Source organism: Phytophthora cinnamomi (assembly GCF_018691715.1).
Source record: "Phytophthora cinnamomi strain GKB4 chromosome Unknown Contig53, whole genome shotgun sequence".
Taxonomy (NCBI): domain Eukaryota; phylum Oomycota; class Peronosporomycetes; order Peronosporales; family Peronosporaceae; genus Phytophthora; species Phytophthora cinnamomi.
The window spans coordinates 2,457,266-2,474,602 of record NW_027150986.1 but is presented as its reverse complement, the minus strand read 5'-3'; the positions used below and the strand labels follow the sequence as shown (position 1 = coordinate 2,474,602).

Below are 17,337 nucleotides of genomic sequence, written 5' to 3'. Positions count from 1 at the left end.
TTGGCAAGTGCCGTACTAACAGCAAGTGGCACTTGCTGTTAGTACGGCACGTAGTGGACCTGGCCGCTTGCTACCGCGCCGCAGAGCGTGAACTGGTTGGTGGTGGACTCGTTGTAGGCTGCGCGTGGATCCACGCCGGAAAACCTCTGCCAGGCCTCCATGCTGCGATTCTTGCCCACGCCGTACTCGTCGGGCTGCTCCAGCTGGCCGTCCTGGACCGACACAGGCAGCCCAAACATTCGTCGGATGCGGCGGTTGGACTCGCCCACCCTGCGCTGTCGTTGCTGCTCCGTGTGGTCATCGAGGCTGCCGCTAGACATAGGTAGCGGGGGTTCCTGCCACTTGTACCGCGCGAACAGCACGTCTTCGTTGGGTGCGTAAAAGTCGTAGCCGCGCGTCCAGAAGCGCGTAGCTCGCGCATACTCTTGTCCGAGTGAGATCAACGGTGTGTGCGGGTCCGAACGCACGTCGAAGAGCGCGCGAGTCGGGCCGAAGTGAAACACTTCAGTATACTGCGTCTGCAGCACGGGAGAAAGCAGCACGGCGCCCTGACGAGGTATCGGTTCGGGAGCGTTGAACTCCACCACGGCGTCTGGATCCTTCGAGTGGATGCGAGCCGAGCACTGCACGAACACGGTGGAGTTCGTCAGCCCCTGCAGCTCGGTGGACTTGGGTGCGACGCTCAAGATAGCCATGTCGTTGCCCACACTGTGCCATTGCTTGAGCAGGTTGAGGTCCCAGTTCGGCGTGAAGACCACGACCGACGGATCCACCGAAAGGTAAAAATCGTCTGCGAACTTGCGCTCGACCATCCCCTCGGCAATGTATTTAGCCACAGTGGCTCCCACGGCTCCCGAGGCGTCTCTCCTCTGTGTGCGGAGCTGCCCCGAGCGCAGCAACTGCTTGCAGTCCTTAGGGTTCCGCTCGCAGTAGCGCTGCACGCACGTCTGTTCCTCCGACAGATACAGCTCTTCAAACACGCGGAAGTGGACTCGTGACGACAGGAATGCGGTCGCGTGCGCGTCAACGAGCGTCTGGGCACACGCATCGCTGTCTCGGAAGTGGGTGAGCACCACCACGATGCGTTTGTCGTCGTGGAATCCTCGCTGTGCTTGGCGCTCCTGGACGTTCCGCTGGCGCTCGTCCGCCAGCTTCTTCTCAGCCTCGAGCTTCTCCTGCTGCTTCACATGGGGCGATATCGTCTCGTGCAGCGTGCGGCGCGGGGAGGAGATAGACATCGTCACGGAGGGCGGCAGCTGCATGAAGAGGCGCCAGGTCATCAGGACGCACAGACAGAGCGCTGTGAGCGCCATGCCTGCGATCGCGCGCCGCCGACGGAACAGCGCAGCCTCCTTGGCGCCCACGGCATCACGGTTCTGGGAACGTGTCTGCGGCAGCCCCAGCGCGAGCATGGGCGTCTGGAACGCCATAGCAGCAGACAAGTGCGGGCGAGGCGGTGCAGGCGAGACTGAACTGACTTTGTCAAATTAGTGTGGTCGAACACAAAAACACCCATTCGGCGAAAAGTACCATAATATGGTACCTTATACTGTATTAAAATTACAGCACAGGGCTGAGCCCAAGTCGGGCTCGAATGACAGCAAGCCAATTGCGCGTCATGAAGCTCCATGCTCCAGCTAGCTAGGCTGGTTGTGCGTGCTGTGCTGTGCTATCCTGGCCGGAACATGGGACGGCGAGCTCGTTGAAGCCCGAAACCACCGCCGAGCTTGAAAGGGCGCAGCCCAAAAACGGAGCCGGGCTTTGCCAGAATCCAATTGAGGACCTCGACGCGCTCGCCACCTCAGCACCAAGCCAAGCAAGCGACGATGGATGATGGCATGACTGCAAGCGAGCTGCGGCAGCGTTATGAGCGCGGAGGCAGCGTGCGCGACTGCGACCTCAGTGCGGCCCAGTTGCGCTCCAGATACGCCATTCCTGGGAACAGTATGTGCACGGCAGCAAGCTTCTTTGACAAACAAAATCGTGTGAACCTGGCTGACCTCTCTTCTTTTTGCTTTGCTCCTGGCAGCGTTCAAGGAGAAGCAGTCAGACTCAAGCTCTATGATGATGGTCGTCGCCGCGGTGGTTCTGCTGGTGATTCTCGCCGGTGGTGCGTACGCGTTCTCGGCGCAGTAACTTCCTTTTCCAAGTCATCGCCACCCCAGAAAACATGCTATTATGCGCTCGCTACACCCGCGTGTGCCAACAAGCCTCTTTGCCTCGCGGGACCCGCAAGCAGATTAAATATACTGCCAGATTTACTCTTTGAGACCACCTACCTGAACTGCAGGTACTGTAGCTCATTGTTCCAGTTCCCCTTTTACTGCTGTAAGATGTGAGCTTGCACGGTGCACGGTGATCCAGAGCCACGTGCCTGAGCGTTGCTTGGATGCCAGCTAGCTCTTTCTGTACAAATCAAATCTAAGCCTGGTCCATTCCTAAATTTGATTGGACCATTTCATAACATTTTGCAAAGCGGTTCGGAGAATTGAGAAATTGGCTATATTCTGTACGAAGGTTATTCTTATATGGATAATTACTCAAATTGCAAATCACAAATCGTGGAGGACCAAAACCTGGACCAAGAGGCACAAAAGCTGCGGGCATGTCGCTCTTCACCAAGAAGGACCTGGGGCTGCTGCTGCCCGACGACACCCCGGGCGACCCAGTGTCGCTACGTCACACTAACACCAAGTACGCCCTGCGCACTCGCTGTGATCGCGTCGCTTGTTCCCTCTTTCTCTCTCGCTAACGACAGTTCCTCGTTCTTCCTGCAGAGAGGAGACGGAGGTGTTCAAGCCTTTGAAGCCCAAGGTGGACCCGTCCAAGAAGGTAGCGCGGTACCGAGCAGGACAAGTGCCAGCATTCGCTCATGGCTACGAGGAGGACCGCGGCTTCGTGACTGCCAACAGTCGGGTGCGGGCGTTCCCGAAGGCCAGGGCGCAGCAGCACAAACCTGCGCCAGTCATTAGCACGGGGAGGAAGCGCGTGGAAGCACAGGTCATCAGCGCCGCAGCGCCCGCTGCGAAAGACTGCGGTCGTAGAGAGCGCGCTCCATCATCTTCTTCTGAGGACGAAAAGGGTTCTAGTGATGAAGATGTGGCCAAGGCGCTGCAGGATTCGAGCTCGGAAGAGGAAGACGACTCGGACATCGACCGTCGACGTCGCATGCTACGCAACAAAGCCAAGGCGCGTGAGGCCGAAAAGGAAGAGGAAGCAAAGCCCGCATCTATCGAGAAAAAAAGTGTGCGACAGCCTGTTGTGCCTCAAATTGTGAAGCGCGGTGGGGCAACTCCGGCAGCAAAGGCTGGTAGAGCCGAATCTAGCAGTAGTAGCGGGAGCAGCAGCTCGGAGTATGAGACCGACACAGACGAGTCGGAACCTGGCGAAGAGCTCATGAAACCTGTTTTCGTTCCCAAGAAGGCTCGCGGGACCGTGAAGCGGCAAGAGGAGATGGATGCCGAAGAGGAACGGCGCCAGAAACGCGAGCAAGAGAAAATGGAGGCGCGGAAAACGGAGTCTCGACGTTTGGTAGCGGAGGAAATTCGCCGCGAGCAGGATGGCGCTGACAAGGACGATTCGACTGACGTGGAGATGCCCGATGACACGGATGGTCTGGACCCGGCTCAAGAATACCGCGACTGGGAACTGCGAGAAATGCGGCGTATCAAACGGTACGTAGGTACAGCTAGCCGAAACAATCTGCCGCTCTTCTTCTCACTTTGCATGATTTTCACTACATGTATAGTGATCGCGACCGGAAGGAGCAGCGCAGGAAGGAGGAAGAGGAGACGCTCAGGAGGCGTAGCATGACGGCTGAGGAGCGTGCCGCTGAGGATGCGTACGTTCCTGCCACGCCAATACTCGCAGGTATAGCAAAAAGGGATACTAATTCGTGATGTTGCAGTAAACTGAAGAAGAACGAGCCCAAGGAAAAGAAGAAGCTCAAGTTCATGCAGAAATACTACCACAAGGGTGCTTTCTACGTGGACGACGACAGTATACGCTCCAAGGATGACGTACGCAAGCGAGACGCCGACGGTGCTACGCTGGAGGATAAGTTCAACAAAGAGATGCTTCCTGCAGTAATGCAGGTCAAGAACTTTGGACGCGCTGGCCGGTACGGAACTTGATGTCAGAGCTTGCGTTGAGCACTAGCTAGCATTCTAACGTGTCCGTTGACGTATTATGTTTCACAACTTATAATTCACAGCACGAAGTACACGCATCTGGCAGACCAAGACACGTCCAGCCGCGACTCGCTCTGGGCGCGCAATGACGGCATCCGCGAAAAGTACAAGAGCCACCTCGGAGGCATGAAGGAAATCGACGGGTCGACGAAGCGACGGAGAAAAGAGTAACACTTGGAATCGGCAGCTTGGGACGACACCTGTAGAAACAGCGCGAGCCGAGTCGTAAAAATGTCGTCCGTAGCGCGTTGGGTATATTCATTCAGCCACGCAGCAGCAGTAAAGCTTTCTTCCGAAACGGAGCTCGTATGGGTTGAAAAGCGCGAGGTTGGTTGGTTTGGACATAGCTTTTGCTTTCTCGCACCCTCCTTCCCCTTCCTTGTTCTTCTCAAGAGCCGAATCTGTTTGCCTAAGTGCTCATGTACGTGGAGATGTCGATCTGGTCGGGAAGCTCCGGGATGTTCACCTCGAAACGAGACTGCACCTTGGCAAGCATCTCCGTGTCCTCCTCCGACGAGATGAAGCTAATCGACAGACCCTTGGTGCCGAAACGGCCGGCACGGCCCACGCGGTGGAGGTACTGGTCGCTGTCGTTCGGGAAGTCGTAGTTGACAACAATGTTGACACGCTCAATATCCATACCACGACCGAACAGGTCCGTCGTCACCAGGATACGCTTCTGGAAGTCCTTGAAGCTTTTGTATCGCTTGATACGTTCCTCCTGGGACAGGTCGGCCGTAATGCAGATCGACGGGAAGTTGCACTCGTTCAGCAGGCGGTTAAGCTCGCGTCCACGGTTCTTCTTGGACACGAAGATCACCACCTGGTTGAACTCCAGCGCATCCAGCAGGTCGTTCAGCTTGCGGTTCTTCTCCGACTCCTCCAGCTTGATGTAATACTGCTGAAGACCGTGAAGAGTCAACTTCGTTTCATCGTCAACGTAAATCTCCATCGGCTGCACAGCAAAACATTGGCCACAACATTTCGTCAATTCCCTGTGCTCGATAATCTTCCATCTACTGAATCACTTACGTCCTGGCAGAACTTGCGGCATACGGGGCGGATCTCCTTCGACAGAGTAGCCGAGAACATCATCACCTGCTTGTCGTGCGGCGTGGCCTTGAAAATCTCCTGGATATCGCGGCGCATGTCTGTTAACAAAATAAACAACACGTCAGCCTCGGTTTAGTCGCTGGAGTAGTCTAGTGTCTCGCTGCATGACGTACCGATAGCCTCAAGCATCTTGTCACACTCGTCCATGACGAAGTGCTTCACCTTGTCCAGCTTTAGGGTCTTTTCGCGAAGCAGACCCAGGATGCGGCCAGGGGTACCCACAAGGATGTGGGGTGGGTTGTTCTTCAGAGCCTCACGGTTCTGCGAAATAGGCACGCCTGCAAAAACATTCTGTAAGTAACTGCGCTTTACACGGTCAACATGTAAACAGCACGCCGCCTACCTCCGTAGAACACGCCAGTCTTCACATCCACCAGGTACTTGCTGAAACGCTCGTACTCGTGGGCAATCTGGAACGCCAGCTCACGGGTGTGGCACATGACCACGACGCTGATCTGACTGTCGACGGGCTCGATCTTAGGGAAACAACAAGGCAGAGCAGTGCGTCAGTTACTGTTTCAACACAGAAGAATAGACAGATGAAGAAACAGCCATATACCTGGTGTAGCGTGGCGAGCACGAACACAGCGGTCTTGCCCATACCCGACTTGGCCTGGCAAATGATGTCCATGCCAAGCACGGCCTGAGGGATGCACTCGTGCTGGACTGTAACCATCAAACCAGAATAAGCTCGTGAGTAGCTGTCCTCCGTCCTCTCGCTCCACTAGATTGGACAGCTGAAACGCACCTTCCGACGGGTGCTCGAAACCGCAGTCCACGACGGCGCGCAGGCACTCAGGCTTGAGGATGAAGTCACGGAAACCCGAACTGTGGATGCCGACGTAGTGGCCCCTGTGTAGTGCAGATTCCCCCGCGATCACGATTGTCGATCACCATCCAGCGACAGCACGGAACAGATACAGAAGAAGTTGTTAACAAACTGGCCTTTCCCTCTCCTCCTCTCGGGGATCCCGAGAGCGGCCGAGCGTCGATAGCGCCATCACGACGGCCAGCGCGAGTGCGCCAAGAGGTCTCCGACCACAGGCGAGCGAGCGAGAAGGCGTCGTCTTCTCCCCCGGGCGCCGATCTCTCTCCTCGGCGCTGCTCCCACTCTCTCGGGTACGCATTCCCCCCTCGGGGTAACGAGATCTTTTGCTTACTTCTTGGCGTCCTTGCCCTCGGCGGCGGCCTTGGAGGCGTCCGTCGTCGTCTCCTCCTCCTCCTCGTAGTCGACCAACTCGTCGTCGAACTCCTTGTTCTCCTCGCCGGGCATGGTTGCGTGCTGGGTTGCGGGTCTAGGCTTGCGGTAAGCTGCGCTCGTGGAGCGATACGCGGCTGTCTGTTGGCGGCGGCGAGATTTCGGTTGTGATGTGTTTCGGCCAGTGACTGCGCGGGCGGGAAAAAAAATCCAAAATATAGAAAAAATAATGTCGACGGGGAGGGACGGGAGGCGGGGCGACATCTCCATTTTCGTGTTTCGTACACGAAACACCCGCCATTGGCTGAAATCGGTATTTGAAGGGCAGAAGCATTGTAGGCGCACTGCGGCGGCGGCGCTGACGGCGACTTCCATGAGCTCGACAGCGTCCACGGCGTCCTCGGCATCGGCCGTGGAGAGTGCTGGGGCGCCTCGCACAGCTCTCATTATCGGTAGGCGTGATCACAGTTTCCTGTCGAGCTGTCGGTGCCGCGTTTCTTAGTCTTATTCGTCGGTCGGTGGGCGACTGATTGGATGGCTGCAGACGGATCTTACGCGATGATCGGCGCCCGCGGCTTGGTGCGTTGCCTGCTGCTGCCATGGATATCTTGTCGCGCTGCTGTTCTGCGGTTTGTGGTGGTGACTGTGGACGTTTGCTGCTGGCATTGGGACTCGGAAGGGAGGCAAGATCGACTACATCAAGCTTCGGGCTGCGCTGGAGCAGCAGGCCATGACCCAGTTCGGAGGTAGGGAGTGGTTGGCTTCAGACGCATCGATTTAGAGCTACTGTGTCGTTGCGTGCATGTATATGCAGTGGCTGCGCGGCGCTGGGACACCGCGGATACTTTTTGACGTTCTCGTGCCCTATCAGATTGCTGGTTCTTCGATCAGAATCCCTCTGCGCAGCGACTCAACGCGACCTTAACAGCGGAGTACCACATGCTCAAGTTCGCACCACCGGATGGCCCTCAGGTAAGGCGGTGCTGTGGCAATTGTTGCGTTGAGATGATGCGTGGTTATTGACCAGGTTGTTGTTTTCTTATTGCTTCCGTTGCAGTTTCAAGTGAGCTTGTTTCCTATGAAGAAGTATAGTTGCCACTGCAAAAAATGTGGTAACCACTTCACGCAGAACGTCCAGAAAGGCGTAGACAATGGGTACATCCGCAGAGAGTATATCGTGTTTTCTTTTAGAGGCATTAAGTCATACGCTGTTATTCCTCTCGATAGAATCGCCACGAAGATTTTGTCCCTTGCATACGAGAATGTACGTGTCATGTGGTATCATTATGTATTCTGGTGAAGCCATTCGATAATCTTGCTCGTGTGTCCAGATTTGCGATCGCTTTATTTTGTTCGCTGGTACGGTGCCAATTTCTTTGGGTTAATATAATCCAGTCCTGAGCTAATCATTGTGTAGGTGATGGCGATTTCTACAGCTCGCTTAGTCATGTTCGGAATGTGCTCCGTAAGGACATATGGGTGATCGGTACGATGTCGTAAAACTATTCAACTGGTATTAACGATTGATCGACCGCTAACAACCCGCTTGTATTTATTAGGCTATCGGGGTACAGTATCCGGTGATCTTCAGCAACTAGCATCGCGAGTTCTCTTTATGAACGATTTGTGGGGTCAAGTTAAAAACGTGCGGCAAGTGAGGTCGCACGACCAAGGTCGAAGAAATGAAGGGAGGAGAGAAGTGGGCGGAGATGAAGGGAGGTGGTTTGAAGATCATGTGGGTGAGGATGTTCACCCCACCAACGGCACACTTACACCACCAGAAGCTACCGAAGACATTGGCAGTGGTCGTCAAGTGGTGATTGCACCGGTAGAAGCAGAAGCATCGAATCGTTCCAACCAACCGTCACGTGGCAATGCTCGAAGTCGGAATGGACGTTTGAACGGAAGAGGCAAGGGCAAGAATGGTCGAGGGCGCAGCCGCTCACGCTCGAGAGATCGACCACGTGCAGAACTGGCGGTTGCTGCTGTCGATGCCCCAAGCGTCAGTGCTCCGGTTGCTGAGAAGAAGAAGAAAGCCTCGGGTGACGGAAAACGAGGTGCAGGAGGAAAGAATGGCAAAAAGCGGAAGAGAAATGGTACGTCTGTCCGTAGTTGCAGTCCTTTAACTGCGTGGACTGATATCATTGTTTACCGCTCTGACCCTTTAGAAAATAACGAACGAGGGCAGTCGAAGCGTGGAGGACGTGGGGACAGGCAGTCCGATGACGCGCTAGTCTTCGCTTTGTCAGATATCAGTCCCGATGAGGAAGAAAGCAAACCGTTTCCCCTGTCATTGCCTGTGCCACTGAGGTCAGCTCCAGCGGCACCGGTTATGACAGCACAGGAGCGCGATGCTGGGATGGATGAAATCGGTTCTCGAACGCAAGTTATCGACCTCGCATCTGACACTGAAAGCGAGTAAGACATCAGGGGGGTTCAGCTTCAACGGAGTAGTGGGAATATTGGAGGCATTGGTGTGATCCAATACGGAGTCGAATTGTGCTTACGGAGGGCAGACAGAGGATGGGATGATCAACGAAGCGGGATGTCGTAGTGTTTGTTGCCGATGTCCACGTGGACTGCTGCAACGCCTGCTGTCAAGCAGCTTGACATTGCTATCGTTTCCTGTCGTGGGGTGAGGAGGCTTTCACATTGGTCCGGTGTCAGCTGCGCGAGTTCTTCGCCCAACGAAGACGCGATGCTGACATGCGGAATGGGATCCTATGAGATCCGAATCACCCCCCGAATGACACGAGAGCGGGTGAATGCAGCAGGCCCGGGCCATCGGCAACAAACACAACGAGAGAAAGGAATGAATATTATCACTCATTTTCATGTGTGCATGGGTGTAACGGAGCAGCGAAAGCGTACCTTGTAGTAGGTCGGCAGCTCGAGGCGGGCAAGACATTGATCGACGCAGCGCAGCACTTGGATAAACTGCTGCTCCCCTTCGCCAACCCGGAGTGCTAGGAATGAGCGTGATCTGTCGTCGTTCACCAGCACCAGCGGTCGTCGGAGAGTGACGCTGAAACTGCGTGTTCAAAACAGTATGTTAGAACCATTTTCATGGCATGAGTATCGACGTTCACACACCATTGTCTCCATTTAAGCGCAGCACGAAGGGAGTCTACGAAGCCTTCGATCTGGTCATACGTGAGGACAAACGGCCGCGAGAGGCTCAAGTGCAGTCCGTCGTCACTGATTGTGGATGGGGACTCGCCGAGCCCGAGCTCTTTAAAGGGAATCAATACCACAGTGTCATCTACGAGCTCCTGGGCGCGGTCAATAGCGCGTTTGGCCAACTCGCGTAGCTCTTTGGTGACCGGGATATTGATGCGTACGTGGCTTGGCCAATTGCCATCCACGTGCGGAAACGCTCGTTTCCACTGCGGCTCGTCGCTGCGCTTCCGCTTGGTACCGACCTGTGCGTCTCCATCGCCAGCTAGCTCGGCTGTCAACGTGCACCCCTCCACTTCGCCTTCCGACGAGACTGAAACGGCATCATCGGATTCGGACGATGATCCGTACGCGGCTACGATGGACTCCATTTTGAACGGCGGAGACAGGAAGGAACAAAGACGGGGGACGCGCTAAAGGTTAAATTGATTGCTGTTGTTAAACGAATGAAGTTGCTTCAACCAGTGACCTTAACTGTCCTCCGACAAGACCTCGTTAACTTGCACATCCGTCGGAGGACGTCCCGTGATTAACTGGATGCACAGTACGACGCCGATTTAATTAGAAGCGCAAGGCAAGCGAGACCGCGCAGAGGAAAAGCTGCGCACCTTGCAGACGAAGTTGAGAATCTGCACCTTGCCCACTTCCATGAGTGTGCGAGGACCGTACTTATAATGCTTGATCTTCTTCAAGTCCGGATCGAGCTCCGACGTGGCATCCAGATAACTGAAAAGGCAGCACGGTCGACGCGAAGCGCAGTGAGTACCATCAGCTTAACTTGAAAGGTGTGACGATATCGATTCACTTACAGCTGCGTCTCGAACGTCTTAAAAAGCAGTGAGATGTCACCAAGTTGCGGGTGCTCACCCTTTAGCTTCACTTTCGGGTCCAAGCGAATCAGCTGCTTCCACAACTCGTCTATAAAGTCACAAGCAGTAGCTGTGAGTTTTCACGCACCGACGTAGCTCCAATGTTTATTAAGGCCACAAACCTTCGGAGAGTTGCCGTGCAGGTGCACACCACAAGAGACCAAGAATCATCATGAGGAAACCGCGCGACGCCGCCTTGCCCGTTTTGTTCATGAGCAGCAAGTGCTCCTGAGACGATGCATTGTTCAGCACCAGGTACAGCTCCTTGCTGGTACTATCCTCCACCTGCACCACACGGTAGCCAAACACATTTTCGATCCTCTGTTTCGCGTGGAAGAAGAAGTATCTGAAGCACAGCAACCAACCAACGCAGAAACTATCAGCAACACCGCATGACGTGCACGGCAGCAAGACCCGTTTCGCCTTCACTTCACCTCGACACGTTCTTGTACTGTGGGAAAACGTCCTTGCTGATGTCTTGGAACTTGATCGGCAGCTTCAGGCCGCCTTTGTACAGCATATAGCGCACCAGCTTGGCCGTGAGCTCATCCAGCGCCTACTCAGCACACCTATGTCAGCTCCATTAACTGCATCGTGCGCTAGCCACCGTGCACCGAGACGCACCTTCTCCGACAGCTGGTGGACGGCCCGTGGGATTGACGGTTCCTTGTTGGCCTTCTTGCTTCCTCCTTCTTCGTCATCGTCCTCGGCGGGCGGCTCGACCTGGCTCATCTGCACTGCGTAGTCGGTCTGCGTGAAGTCGAGCACCACCTCCTCCTCGTCCTCTTCGTTGTCCTCTTCCTTCTCTTCGGCGTCGCTGGGGCCATCCGCCACCACCACATTCGTGGGCTGCAGGTCGTCGTCGCTCTCGCTCGCGTCGGCGCTGTCGATCGAGTCGCCTGCCAGAATACAGTAGCAATGTCAGGCGCCATGAAATATGTCCACAGCCACCACGAAGGCCCGCGTACGGGGGCGCGACCGCTTGCTGCGCTGTGAGACTTCCTCGCGTTGGCGCTTCATCCGAGCCATGATGTTCCCGCGCTTTTTGATAAGTGAACAATTACGAAAACCTCGCAAAATTCATACCATTTCCCAGAATTTTCCTCAAAACTTAAGTTGAAGTCGCCGCAATGAGGGTCGTCTGCGCCATCGCGGCGCTGTGTCACGCGCTGGCGGCGAGTGCCGCGCGCGCCAAGCCCAGCAGCTCCATATCATCGCTCGAGGAGCTGTGGACGTTCGTCGCGGTGGTATACGCGGCCGTGCTGGTCCCTCTGCTGGGCTACGTCCTCTACTCGCTTGTGAGCGATCCTGCGACGGGCCAGGTGCTAACGGTCATGTGGGCGCGGATGAAGCAGCGAACACTCGCGTTCATGGATCCCAAGCCCCGGAGCACTGCCATTCGCCACGAGCGGCAGCCAGTATTGCGTACAGCGACGGCCGCAGAGAACAGGAAAACGAGATAAACGATCGTAACAGTGGTTGGGACGAGGAAATTCAATCACATTACAGTACCTGCATTCATTTTTCGTATCCCCCTGTGGCGCACAAAGCAATCGGTGGTGAGCTCTTTGGTCAATGGCGAAAAAGAGGAAAGAGCGCTCAAATAGCACCGCGCTGATTATTGGTCAGTGGCTGGCGCTGATGCGGATTGTTGCAGGTAAGAGATAACTGATGCGTGGTGTGTAGATGGCGCATACGCGCGAATCCAAGCGCGCGAGATGGTAAGTTGCTTCATGTTTGACGAAGTGCTGAGCGCGCACATGTACTCATCCACGTATGCTGAATCTGAAGGGTGGCAAAGTGGACTTCGCCAGCTTGAGAACGGAGTTAGAGCATCTCGTCGGCACCGAGTTTGAAGGTAAGTAGCTGGCTGACAGCAGCATCATTCTCACGTATGTTGACGGTGGTTTTTTTGTTAATTGCGTGTACAGAATGCTGGTATTTTGACAGTCAGCGGTTCGATGCACGAGGTAACAGTCCGCTGGCTATAGAGTATAACGCCTTGAAGTATGCGCGCCCAACTGGCCCCCAGGTTGGAAATAATGCTGGGTGTTTGCATTGTGTTTACACTACCTGCCATACTACTGGTATAATAAATGCGAACTAACGGCTTGATTACAGTTTCAGGTCAGGGTGTTTTCGACGAAGAAGTACAATTGCCATTGCAGGAAGTGTGGAAACCGATTCACCCAGAACATCCAGAAGGGCGTCGACAATGCGTACGGCAATATAAGAAACTGTGTGGGCTCATTTTCATGTAGCTGATAATATATACTGTTGTTCATGTGAACAGGATCGCTACAAAGCTGCTGACACTAACAACACAAGATGTATCATGATGTAAATTCATTTGCACAAACACGATGGGGTTCTAACGATAGTTGCGTGCACTCTGTGCACAGCACATTGATCGTTTGGTGTTGTTTAGTGGCGATGGAGACTTTTATACCTCGTTGGGTTTTGTGCGTAATGAACTGCGCAAGGAAGTCTGGGTTGTCGGTAGGTATACTCTTCGTTGTCAATGAGGAAGACCTAATCGCACGTTATTATTACTTGTTGCTAGGCTTTTTGGGGACTGTGTCTGGGGACTTGCAGCAACTATCAACACGGCTGGTCTGGGTAAACGACATGTGGGAACGGGTAAAGCACCAGGCGCGAAGAGCTGGTGGGAGGCCACCTCCATTTGGTAGCCGTTACGGTGCTTCAGGCTTGATGCACCAATCGCAACGCCGCCCGCAGCGCCATCGCCACTCGCGACCGTCGCGCCGCTGGCGTGAATGCGAGTCATCAGATGACGAGAAGGACTCGCTCGATCCGTACGGTAAGTTTTTGAGCGGACCCCATTCATGCGAATGCTGCCTACGCTTAATGACAACGCGCTTGCGTTAGGACCATCGCGCCACCGCGCCAGAGTGCTCTCGCCGCCACGCGAAGCAAGCCCAATAAACAGCCACCGTACGCACTCGTCATTTCAAGGTGATGGAGCAGAGTTCGATGAGGTGAACCTAAGTGGATCCGAGGATGAAGACACTTTATCTAGTTCACCCCTCAGCGAGGAGGACGCAGGCAGTGCTAACGCTGAAGTCCAAGCGGTCGGTGACTCTACTGGTAGTATATCCTGTGCGAGACCCCCGGAGCAGTTTCCGCTACCAATGGCAGTGCCTATCACGGTTACTCCGCCGACGAGCACTAGCAGGAACAACAGAACTCGACCGCGCCCCCTGTTTGATTGGGCATTCGGTGAGAGTGCCTAATGCAAACTCTGCAGGACACGGCGAGACGAAGATTGATAAGTCAAATTGACGAGCAAGGCAGCCAACAAGCATCTCCAGACCCATAATGAAGACTGCTATGCCTTTGTATGTGTAGGCTTCGTAGGAAGCTGGTAGTTGGAGCAGGAGGATAACGTACCAGCTAAAGTTTTTCAATATTGTTTGCAATTTTCGATATCGTTTGCTGATGAACTTGACTTGGCTATCAACGTAAGCACAGGGGTAGGGTAGATAGATCATTTGGTCGATACATTTCGCGCCATATTTTTTTATTATCGCCAAGCATGTGGGTCCTAGACGTGGTAGCGGGCGAAGGCGGCGGCGGCGGCACGACCTTCTACCTGGTGGCGGGCGAGTGGAGCGTCGGGCGCAAGCGCTGCCACTTCAACTTCCAAGCGGACGCCTCCATCTCGCGCACGCACGCGCTGATCCGCGTGGGGTCCCTCACGCTCGAGCAGCTGGGAGACCCGTCGACGCGGCCGACGCTGGAGCTGGTGGACATGAAGTCGCGCTTCGGCTCGTTCGTGAACCAGGAGCAGTGCTTCGGGACGCGGCAGCTGCGGCACGGCGACCAGATCTCCTTCGGGGCCAAGAAGACGGTGCTGCGTGTGCGCTACCAAGTGTTCGTGCTCGTGGCCTCGCGCATCCAGCGGGCCAGTCGAGCGCAGGTGAACGACGCGTGCCAGCGCGTCGGCATGCACTTGATTCCAGGCGAGAGCAAGGACGCTACGCACTGTATTATGGACCCCGGACGCATTGTGGCCACGGTGAAGGTGCTGTGGGCGCTCGTGTACAACCAGCCCGTGGTGTGCACGCCGTGGATCTACGCCATTTTGAACCGCACGAGTCTGTCGGAACCGTTGCCACGCTGTGAAGAATTCCTACCATCAGACCCGTCGATTCCATCGGTGGAGAGCAACTACCTGCCGAACCCACTGCGGAAAACGCTGTTTCAAGGATACGTGGTGGTATTCCTGACGCCGCAGTCGATGCAGGAGCTGATTGCGGCCATGGGCGGAGTCGTGATTGCTGCTTATAAAGGTTTCGAGGAGGACGACGCACTGATACGTGAGTTGGACTCGCTTGCGTCAAGCAAGCGCTTGTTGCTAGTAGAGCCTTCGCAAGCCTCCGGGTTCTCTAGTACCGCAGGACAAAGTGAACAGCGAGGCCCCGCTGGCGTCGATCCTCCGTGCCCGACGGAAACAGTGGAGCGGCGTGTGGAGTTGTTTAAATCGATGGGAGCTGTGTTTACAAGTGTTCAAGAGCTAGCGGCGAGCGTGATTTTTGTGAAGGCCCCTACTACTTCAAACGACTCGGCATTTAGCAGCAGCCTGGCCAGTTATGCAGGCTCATCCGTTCAAATCATGAGCTTCCCGGAGCACTTAAGTCTACGGTCCACATCGACAGTGGAGCACGACGATGAAGAAGAGAAGTCATGCAAAGAGGACGAGGATGTGGAATCTGTAGAGGACGTTGACACTGCAGACGTAACGATCAAGGAGTGTTCTGAGCAGCTTACCGACCCTAACTATGAGCGCGCCGAGGTAAGCTGTTCAGTGTTAGCAAGCAGGTCACCTTCTCTCATTACTGAATGCTGTGTGTGTTCCAGGTTAAAGATGACACGTTCGAGGATACCCCCATCAACATCGTGGAACTTCCCATCATGGCGGAGGCTCAAAGACAAGGTTCGCAGCTCGTGAGTTCTAGGATCATTGATTTGTGGCTAACGCCTCAATGTGTGTATTTTACGACAAAGTGTCCTTGTCACCAAACGCGAATGAGCGGAAGACGATCAAACTTAGGGAGGAAGAGGCTTCTGAGTGGAAGTCCGCTCGCGTCTTGGTTCCACGTGACGTGAAACCCGAAGTACCGGAAGAGGATTTCGGCAAACCAATCGTTCTAAGCTGCAAGCTGATCGCTAAGAAGCGGGAGCCCTTGCGTCAGAGCGGAAGAGAAGGAAACGGTTTGGTGAATTACAAGCGCTTCAAGAAGGGCAATGGCTTCGGATCACGCTCCTCGAAAGCGTCGCTGTTTCCACAGCAGACCGTTGTAAGCGTGGTTGACAACGCTGAGCGTGAGGCACTTCAGGAAAACTTGGAGGCTATGGAGGAGCAAGAGCGAATTGCAGAAGAACTGTTTGCGATGGGAGAAGGAAGAACCACGACCAAGCTGTTTTAGACAATTACGCAAGGATGCGAGTTCTCAAAATCGACACCTGATGGCAATAATTTATCGCGAAGGACGCGAAAAAAATGTCCACGTAGTCAGATGTTTATTACTTAGTGCCATCTCTGAGTGCTGTGGCAGCGACACATTACTTGTCATTGAAGAGGGCCTTCTTCGTGACCTGCAGTTCCTGGCCGAGTGAGTTCTCAATCGCGAGTTCATTCGCGGCCTGGGTGATCTTGTCGAGCGCCGACTCCTCAGCCTCCTTATGCGATTGCTGCTTCTCCGGTACGTAGTACTCACCAATACGCGAAGCGCTGCGTCCGGTGCGCGGCACGAGGTGAGCCTCGCAGCCGTCCAGTTTGTTCGCCAGCAACTGGATTCGCTCCGAGAAGCGGTCACGGTTCTCGCGCTCCTGCATCGTGTTGGAGCTCAGCGTGCGCATCCACAAAAACTCTTCCGACAGAACACTCACGACCTGGGAGCCTAGGGAGCTCATAAAGTAGTCAATCTCCAGCGTGTAGTAGCGGTTCCAGCAGTTGCCCCAGCGTTCCAGCCTCGCGCTCTCGTCCGTGACGATCGTTCCATCGGGCGTCTCGTTCACCGGAGCGGCATATTCCGGCGGGTACACACGGAAAGCGCCCATCTCCGGCCGCTTTTTGGCCAGCGAGCGCAGCGGGTCCAGCACAATAGCGAGCCACGGGTTGCCGTGCGGGTCTTCCGAGCGCTGCCACTGCAGCTGCGTGCTGACGTCCGTGGCCGAGAGGAAGCAGTGGCTGTGCACCTCCACGTCGAACGGGTGGCTGTGGTACCAGCCCATGAACTTCTCCTTGCGCGTCTGCTCCACCGCCTCGCCCAGCGAGATCATGTAGTTGATGACCTCGGCGTCGTCCGCCAGCACGCGCGTCTCGGCGCCCTCAATCGGCAGCGGGAAGCAGTCGGTGACCACGAGCGTGTGCGCGTCCCCTGCGTCTCTGTCCGTGCCCGTGGAGGGCCTGCCCATGATGAGCCCCATGATCTCCACGGGCTTGCCGCCGTTCTTGATACCTTTCTCCACGCCCGAGTTGGCGTGGTTGAGCATCTTCATGGTGGCGGAGGGCGACACGATCACCTTCTTGAAGTACTTGGGGTCCTGCATCCACACCTTGTTGTTGCGCACGTCCTTGAGCACCTCCTCGTCGAAGGCGTAGGCCGCGTCCGACATGGACGTCGCCGCAGGCTTGGCGGGCTTCGCTTCGCTCGCCTGCTGCATCTTGCAAGATTGATTCTGTCCACGGTTAAATGGTCATCGATCCCCAACCACGTCTTCTGATTGGTCCAAACGCAGTTATATGCAATTCAACCAATCCCAT

General features: G+C 55.3%; 11 protein-coding genes across 12 annotated transcripts; 6 read left to right on the top strand and 5 right to left on the bottom strand.

Annotated features, from left to right (window-relative positions):
- Positions 1 to 38: 38 nt before the first annotated feature.
- On the bottom strand, positions 39 to 1,412 carry IUM83_00704 (Glycosyltransferase, GlcNAc; the record flags this gene model as incomplete). Its single annotated transcript, XM_067924497.1, has 1 exon — positions 39 to 1,412. The coding sequence occupies one exon, from the start codon at positions 1,410 to 1,412 to the stop codon at positions 39 to 41; it is 1,374 nt and encodes a 457-aa protein (XP_067788932.1).
- Positions 1,413 to 1,826: 414 nt separating this feature from the next.
- Positions 1,827 to 2,136, top strand: IUM83_00703 (Microfibrillar-associated protein 1; the record flags this gene model as incomplete). Its single annotated transcript, XM_067924496.1, has 2 exons — positions 1,827 to 1,944; positions 2,030 to 2,136. The coding sequence occupies 2 exons, from the start codon at positions 1,827 to 1,829 to the stop codon at positions 2,134 to 2,136; spliced, it is 225 nt and encodes a 74-aa protein (XP_067788936.1).
- A 469-nt stretch (positions 2,137 to 2,605) lies between these two features.
- IUM83_00702 (Microfibrillar-associated protein 1) lies at positions 2,606 to 4,361 on the top strand (the record flags this gene model as incomplete). The annotated part of the gene is made up of 5 exons (XM_067924495.1): positions 2,606 to 2,694; positions 2,778 to 3,674; positions 3,749 to 3,841; positions 3,908 to 4,120; positions 4,214 to 4,361. 5 exons carry the CDS (start codon positions 2,606 to 2,608, stop codon positions 4,359 to 4,361), a joined length of 1,440 nt encoding a protein of 479 aa, XP_067788937.1.
- Positions 4,362 to 4,599: 238 nt separating this feature from the next.
- IUM83_00701 (ATP-dependent RNA helicase uap56) lies at positions 4,600 to 6,576 on the bottom strand (the record flags this gene model as incomplete). Its single annotated transcript, XM_067924494.1, has 7 exons — positions 4,600 to 5,145; positions 5,223 to 5,341; positions 5,417 to 5,581; positions 5,647 to 5,779; positions 5,863 to 5,969; positions 6,052 to 6,155; positions 6,464 to 6,576. The coding sequence occupies 7 exons, from the start codon at positions 6,574 to 6,576 to the stop codon at positions 4,600 to 4,602; spliced, it is 1,287 nt and encodes a 428-aa protein (XP_067788745.1).
- Positions 6,577 to 6,874: 298 nt separating this feature from the next.
- On the top strand, positions 6,875 to 8,923 carry IUM83_00700 (uncharacterized protein; the record flags this gene model as incomplete). The annotated part of the gene is made up of 10 exons (XM_067924493.1): positions 6,875 to 6,953; positions 7,046 to 7,080; positions 7,181 to 7,247; positions 7,373 to 7,473; positions 7,559 to 7,656; positions 7,729 to 7,765; positions 7,833 to 7,860; positions 7,919 to 7,987; positions 8,061 to 8,597; positions 8,670 to 8,923. The coding sequence occupies 10 exons, from the start codon at positions 6,875 to 6,877 to the stop codon at positions 8,921 to 8,923; spliced, it is 1,305 nt and encodes a 434-aa protein (XP_067788935.1).
- Positions 8,924 to 9,033: 110 nt separating this feature from the next.
- On the bottom strand, positions 9,034 to 10,049 carry IUM83_00699 (U6 snRNA phosphodiesterase; the record flags this gene model as incomplete). The annotated part of the gene is made up of 3 exons (XM_067924492.1): positions 9,034 to 9,222; positions 9,373 to 9,532; positions 9,595 to 10,049. The coding sequence occupies 3 exons, from the start codon at positions 10,047 to 10,049 to the stop codon at positions 9,034 to 9,036; spliced, it is 804 nt and encodes a 267-aa protein (XP_067788494.1).
- Positions 10,050 to 10,148: 99 nt separating this feature from the next.
- Positions 10,149 to 11,576, bottom strand: IUM83_00698 (U6 snRNA phosphodiesterase; the record flags this gene model as incomplete). Its single annotated transcript, XM_067924491.1, has 7 exons — positions 10,149 to 10,211; positions 10,287 to 10,404; positions 10,488 to 10,596; positions 10,670 to 10,893; positions 10,982 to 11,103; positions 11,172 to 11,446; positions 11,516 to 11,576. The coding sequence occupies 7 exons, from the start codon at positions 11,574 to 11,576 to the stop codon at positions 10,149 to 10,151; spliced, it is 972 nt and encodes a 323-aa protein (XP_067788495.1).
- Positions 11,577 to 11,677: 101 nt separating this feature from the next.
- On the top strand, positions 11,678 to 12,010 carry IUM83_00697 (uncharacterized protein; the record flags this gene model as incomplete). Its single annotated transcript, XM_067924490.1, has 1 exon — positions 11,678 to 12,010. The coding sequence occupies one exon, from the start codon at positions 11,678 to 11,680 to the stop codon at positions 12,008 to 12,010; it is 333 nt and encodes a 110-aa protein (XP_067788801.1).
- Positions 12,011 to 12,265: 255 nt separating this feature from the next.
- On the top strand, positions 12,266 to 12,886 carry IUM83_00696 (NYN domain, limkain-b1-type; the record flags this gene model as incomplete). Its single annotated transcript, XM_067924489.1, has 5 exons — positions 12,266 to 12,268; positions 12,339 to 12,405; positions 12,479 to 12,579; positions 12,669 to 12,766; positions 12,841 to 12,886. 5 exons carry the CDS (start codon positions 12,266 to 12,268, stop codon positions 12,884 to 12,886), a joined length of 315 nt encoding a protein of 104 aa, XP_067788802.1.
- Positions 12,887 to 15,183: 2,297 nt separating this feature from the next.
- Positions 15,184 to 15,997, top strand: IUM83_00695 (nibrin; the record flags this gene model as incomplete). Its single annotated transcript, XM_067924488.1, has 3 exons — positions 15,184 to 15,363; positions 15,429 to 15,504; positions 15,576 to 15,997. 3 exons carry the CDS (start codon positions 15,184 to 15,186, stop codon positions 15,995 to 15,997), a joined length of 678 nt encoding a protein of 225 aa, XP_067788491.1.
- A 136-nt stretch (positions 15,998 to 16,133) lies between these two features.
- IUM83_00694 (COP9 signalosome complex subunit 5) lies at positions 16,134 to 17,237 on the bottom strand (the record flags this gene model as incomplete). 2 transcript variants are annotated; one of them, XM_067924486.1, is made up of 1 exon in its annotated part: positions 16,134 to 17,237. In XM_067924486.1, one exon carries the CDS (start codon positions 17,235 to 17,237, stop codon positions 16,134 to 16,136), a length of 1,104 nt encoding a protein of 367 aa, XP_067788803.1. The 2 variants fall into 2 exon arrangements, with proteins under 2 accessions (XP_067788803.1, XP_067788804.1); XM_067924487.1 differs by having other exon boundaries at positions 16,134 to 16,805.
- Positions 17,238 to 17,337: the final 100 nt, after the last annotated feature.